The sequence below is a fragment of the Erythranthe guttata genome, chromosome 7, assembly GCF_056151865.1.
Source record: "Erythranthe guttata isolate IM_541 chromosome 7, IM_541, whole genome shotgun sequence".
Lineage (NCBI taxonomy): Eukaryota > Viridiplantae > Streptophyta > Magnoliopsida > Lamiales > Phrymaceae > Erythranthe > Erythranthe guttata.
In genome coordinates, this window is record NC_142539.1 from 4,494,213 (window position 1) to 4,500,212 (window position 6,000).

Sequence of the window (6,000 nt, forward strand, 5' to 3'; positions counted from 1 at the left end):
AACTACAAAATGTAATAAAATGGCCCCTCCGTTTTCAATGCGCTAGTGGAAGATGACATGGCACGCTGACTTTATGGTTTACATTCAATTTTTTTTGCCATAGTACTTTTTAGACTGTTTTACCCATGTAATTGTGTGCTAAATCTTTCTTCCCAACTTTGTTTTCACGTTCCCTCCTCACCCTTATTTATTTCAAGAACTCAGATACATATTTTTGTTGCATTAAATTATAATAGAATAAGAAGTAATCTGTAAATATTGTGACTCTCCTTCCCAAAGAAATGTGGCAAATTCCAATTTTTCCTAGATCAAAATTAAAGGCGTTTGTCGATAGGGTAAATTGGTAAATGCACAAGATAACTGATGGAGTTAGATTTTCAAATGTTGACCATAAATGACGGGGGCTATATTGGTATGTTTTGTAATTTAGAGGAATGTTTGAGACAAACCCTATAGTTTAGGGGTGCAAACTGTACTTTCCCCTTAAATATTTACGAGAGCAATGAATTTAAAATTCCTTGTCGAATGACTCAATTCTGACGAGCTCAATAGATCTGTTATTATGGATTTGAAATTCGCTCTCAAATACTGCTATCTAATTAATTATAATATGTAGTGGTTTGTTCCTTTTTGTTTTTTTGGGGGACCATAAATACCACTATAAATAGGTGATTGCTCATTTATCATTTCACAACACAATCATCATCAACAACAACCATATTAACTAGAAGCATATAGAGCTGCTACCATATAATGGCGAGTATCTTATCGAGTTGCCTTAGGGATATTCGACCACCGGTGACCGTTTTTAGCCCCAGCATGTGGGGTGATACTTTCTCTACGTTTTCTCTCGACAAACAGGTATTCATATATATCTCTACATATTTTTCACTAGAGGCAAATGTTTTTGACTTTGGAACATGCTACATTGAATTAGACGATGCGCCCTATCATGTATAGTTAACGACTTAACGTAAATAAAAAAAAAACTATGGTTTCGATTTTACTAGGTACAAGAAAAGTATGAAAAGGCCATAGAAACATTAAAGCAAGAAGTAAGAAGCAAGTTGGTGGAAGCAACATCCGGCAAACTGCTTGTATTGGTTGACACACTCGAGCGTTTAGGGTTGGCTTATCATTTCGAGACGGAGATCGAAGAAAAGCTCGAGCAAACTTACAACGAGGATCAAGAATATGATGACTTGTTCACCACCGCACTTCGATTTCGTCTGTTAAGGCAACATCAGTATCAAGTTTCTTGCAGTATGTCCTTTTCGTTCTCTTTTTTAATTTATCCGTCTAATTTGCAAATGGATTTAATTTATTATAATTCAAATAATATGAAACTAATATGTTGAATTTTTTTAATTTTTTTTTGGGTAAATTACAACCACCCCTGAGGTATGGTCAAATTATAAAAAGCCCCTTATGTTTGGATAATTATTATAACTACCCCTTAGCTATGAATCTTCTTACAAGTCCATCCTTATGGTGTCAAATTCAACACAATCTTCTAGATTCCGTGGAATGTTCTCTAGTTTGTACTCGTTTTGTGTAGAAATGCAGCTTCTGATACACCACAATCTGGTATATACAAGCCAAAAAACACATCTTATGATCATCTTGATTCAAAATGTGGAGTTCGGATGGGATAAAACGAGTACAAAATTGAGAATATTCCATATAATCTAGAAGATTCCACTAAATTTGACATCGCAAGGGTGGGCGTATAAGAAAATTTATAGTTGATGGGGTGGTTGTAATTACCCAAACAGAAGGAGTTTTTTTCGTAATTTGACTATACCTGAGTGGGTTGGTTTTAATTTACCCTTTTTTCTTTGAAGATTTGGAGCTTAAAAAGGTGCAATATATGGACTGAAATATTTATCCAAATATAAACTCATTGAATGAAAAAATATGAAAATATTAGTTACAGTCTCGGTAAATTGAATCAATTAATATTTCGTACCAATGTTAAAATTCGATTTGGTTGACGCCATCGAAACAGGTGTGTTCGACAAATTCACGGACGAAGCCAATAAATTGAAAAAAATGGTTAGTAGTGATGTTGAAGGTCTACTAAGCTTGTACCAAGCAGCTCATATTCGAATTCATGGAGAAGACATCTTAGAAGAGGCCGTACCTTTTACGAAACATCATTTGAGTCGTCACATGTTGTCCCAATCGTTGGAATCTCCACTTAAGGACAAAGTGAAGCGAGCTCTAGTGCACTCACTTCATAGAGGTGTTCCGATTATCGAAGCACGCGTTTACATTTCCATCTACGAAAAAGATGATTCAAGGGATGAAATTATTTTAAAACTAGCAAAATTGAATTTCAATTATCTACAGAATATGTACAAGGAAGAGCTCTCTGAACTCTACAGGTAAGCAACATATATCCAAACTATGTATTTTATGTTAGGGCCACCAAGAAAATATGTTTTATTACAATTAGAGCCCCCTAATATGACTTGTTAGGGCCAAACTATTGTATTTTATGTTAGGGCCACCTGGTGTATTTTCATTTCACCGAGTGTAGCATCTACAAAACCACCTTATATAGGCTTTAGCCGTTCCTGAATAATTATTTTTGGTAAATTAAGGTGGTGGAACAACTTTGACCTAAAGTCAAAATTGCCGTACGCAAGAGACAGATCGATAGAGTGCTATCTCTGGGGTATCGCATTCCATTTCGAACCCCAGTACTCGTATGTTCGAAAAGCGGTTGCGAAAGCTACCCAAATGGCTTCTGTGCTAGATGATACATATGATAATTATGCAACACTCAATGAAGCTCAGCTTTTTACTGATGTTCTTGAAAGGTACCTATCTTGCCTTAAGTACGAGACCGTAGGTTTAGTACTCACTGCACTTATATGGTTGGCTGATGAACGTATAGAATGAGATATTTTGTTTTATAATAATTCTTTTCAGGTGGGATATGAATGAAATTGGTCAACTCCCGGATTATATGAAGGTTGTTTATCAATACATCATGAGTATATATGAAGATTACGAACGAGAGGCAACCAAACAAGGCAAATCGTTTGCGATTCCTTCTTACAAAGAAGCGGTAAGGCCAAATCAATATTAACTGCTATCACATATATATAATTTCCACAAAATATCAAATTAAATGGGTAAATATATAGCTCTCATCCCTCAAATTTACAAAAATTCCATATTTGGTCCTCATGTTTCGAAAATTCAACATTTTTAGTTATTTTCGTCAATTTTCTGTTTGTACTAACAAAATCAAGCATGTTCCTATCACTGCCTTAACTGACAGACTAACTATAAATTGATGGAGATGACCATAAGTGTTAAATTATTGAAATATGAGGTTTTTTAGGAACACGTGGACTAAATGTGAGATCAGTGCAAACTTGAGGGATAAAGACCGTAATTTTCCCCAAATTAAATATATATTTGGTGGATGATGCATGCGCAGGTGAAACAACTTGCTAGGGCTTACAACATAGAGCAAAACTGGATTATGGAACGAAAAATGCCTCCGTTAGAAGAGTATCTGAAAAATTCAGTGATCACAAGTAGCATTTTTGTGATGTTCACAGCTCATTTTCCGGGCATGAAATCTGTTACTCAAGAAACTATTGATTGGCTGCTCAGTAACCCTAAAATTGTAGTTTCGACTGCGATGATTGGTCGACATATTGACGATTTGGGAAGCCATGAAGTAAGTAGTATTACTTCAATATTTATTTTTGAAAATTTATGCATTAATTACATTTATGCATGACTTGATTTTAATTTTGAGATTTTTCACCTAGTTTACGTTTAAAAATAGTTAAAATATACTATGTTTAAGAGATTATAAGCTCTTCTAAAGTGTTTAGTATTTTCTTAAGAAACATTCCTAAAAATTCAATAAATAAACTGGAGAAGAGCAAATAAGATTTTTTTTTAAATATCTACACCCCACATTTTTATTTAACATCTTATAATGAGTAAAAAATAGCTTATAATGATCATTATTCAAACACTTTAAAATAATTAATTATAAAAATAAGATGTAACAACTTATTAGCTATTAATATAACTTATCACATGCAAGAGTTTACCACCATAAAAATAAGCTGATAACTCATTAATTATTACTTCAAGCGATGAAAATGGGCCTTTTGAATTCTGCCGATTTTGATTAAAGAAAATTATAGTTTTCAAGTACAATTTTTTTTTGTCTCCTATAACTTTTTGGAATGAAATTGAAATTTAAATTATATATAATATTTCTGAAAATTCTAATATTTGGTCTGATTTTAGTTTAGTAAAAAAGTGTATCTATAATTTTTTTTTCCACAGAAAATCATTAGATTGCATGTTACTTGATCGATCGATCGATATCATATATTGGTGACTTTGCATCTTAGTTAACATGCTCTCGGTCGTGTGTCTGAATTTTTAGCGCGAGAACAAAGAGGGAAAATATCTGACAGTGGTGGATTGCTACATAAAACATTATGGCATATCAAAGGAAGAGGTCTTGTCTATGTTTGAGGTACTAGTGGAGGATGCATGGAAGGATATTAGTAAGGAATGGGCGAATAAAACCGGTTCGATACCCAAAGAAATAGTCGAGCAACTTGTGAACTATGCCCGGGCAGCTGAGATGACTTACCGGAACAGTGAAGATGGATATACGAATCCGGAAAAAAATTTGGGTCCACACATTGTTGCTTTATTTGCTGATCCAATTGTCATTTAAACTTTCTTTCTTTTTTTTCCCTAGCTCCATCGTATGCTCTCGTTACGTTATTGCGTTTTGTACTATCTACCTAAATTTGTTTGTGTTTCCAGTCTTGGATTTTTCTGTTGGCTTGGTTTGTGATTGTTGAATAAATAAAGAGTATTGTGCGTTTGTAATGTTAACTAATATTAATATATTTCAAGATCTGGAGCTTAAAAAGGTGCAATGGAGTGAAATATTTATCCCAGTATAAAATCATTGAATGAAAAAATATTAGTTACAAGTCACGGTAAATTGAATCAATTAATATTTCGTACCAATTTTAAAATTCGATTTGGTTGACGCCATCGAAACAGGTGTGTTCGACAAATTCACGGACAAAGCCAATAAATTGAATGAAATGCTTAGTAGTGATGTCGAAGGTCTACAAAGCTTGTACGAAGCAGCCCACGTTCGAATTCAGGGAGAAGATGCCTTAGAAGAAGCCGTACCTTTTACAAACCATCATTTGACTCAATTATTAGAGTCTCCCCTCGAACACAAAGTGAAGTGAGCTCTTGAGCAATTGTGCACGCTTCACAGATCAAGGTGTTCCAATTATCGAAATACGCCGTTATTTTTCCATCTACGGAAGAGAAGATTCACTAGTTTGCACCTAAACTAGATTATGATGGAATGGAAAATAAATAGGGATAGGTCCACCCCTAAAATTCTTTCTTTGAGATAACCCCTAGAACAAAAAATACCGAAATTACTCCTACAACCATATATGAATTTCTAAATCAATTGAAGAATCAAATCCCGATAAACGCGCCCCCCACTATCAAAACCTACCAAAATTGACGAATCAACTTCTCTCTGTAAAATCACAAACCCATCTTCTCGCTACGGAGATTCACCGGAAAAACCCTCAACTGCTCAACCAAAACGAAGAATGACTAGTCATCTTCGTCGACGGCAACCCAAACAACCACAACTGTAGTCAACTTCCGCTCATCAATTTCATATACCATCAACAGTAGTTATCTTCCACCAATGGCGAACAAGTCACCAGAAAAACGTAAATTTATGGCTACATTACAATATACTTTGTTTCCCCCCTCCGTTGGGACCTAAAATCCCCTTCAAATATTTTTTCACAGGCCGTAGTCGAAAGGAAGAAATCGTACAGAACGAAAACCTAGCAACAAGTTCTGATGGGGTTAATGTGACATATTTGTATAAATCCGGGGTCAATGTGCAATAATGTTGATAATGTTAGAGTATAATGGATGGAATTGAAGAAATTC

The 6,000-nt window shown here is 34.6% G+C and overlaps 1 protein-coding gene across 1 annotated transcript; it reads left to right on the forward strand.

Moving 5' to 3' along the window:
• The first annotated feature begins 367 nt into the window (after positions 1 to 367).
• On the forward strand, positions 368 to 4,930 carry LOC105964660 (gamma-cadinene synthase). Its single transcript, XM_088820802.1, has 7 exons — positions 368 to 861; positions 1,011 to 1,263; positions 2,009 to 2,387; positions 2,607 to 2,825; positions 2,938 to 3,076; positions 3,455 to 3,700; positions 4,430 to 4,930. The coding sequence occupies exons 1-7, from the start codon at positions 754 to 756 to the stop codon at positions 4,727 to 4,729; spliced, it is 1,644 nt and encodes a 547-aa protein (XP_088676928.1). The 5' UTR covers positions 368 to 753; the 3' UTR covers positions 4,730 to 4,930.
• Positions 4,931 to 6,000: the final 1,070 nt, after the last annotated feature.

Excerpts from the sequence above, each read along its gene's own strand:
- LOC105964660 (XM_088820802.1), top strand. The coding sequence starts at position 754 with ATGGCGAGTATCTTATCGAGTTGCCTTAGGGATATTCGACCACCGGTG. Across the intron at positions 2,826-2,937 it reads TTTACTGATGTTCTTGAAAG|GTGGGATATGAATGAAATTG; the intron begins GTACCTATCTTG and ends AATTCTTTTCAG. Across the intron at positions 3,701-4,429 it reads ACGATTTGGGAAGCCATGAA|CGCGAGAACAAAGAGGGAAA; the intron begins GTAAGTAGTATT and ends CTGAATTTTTAG.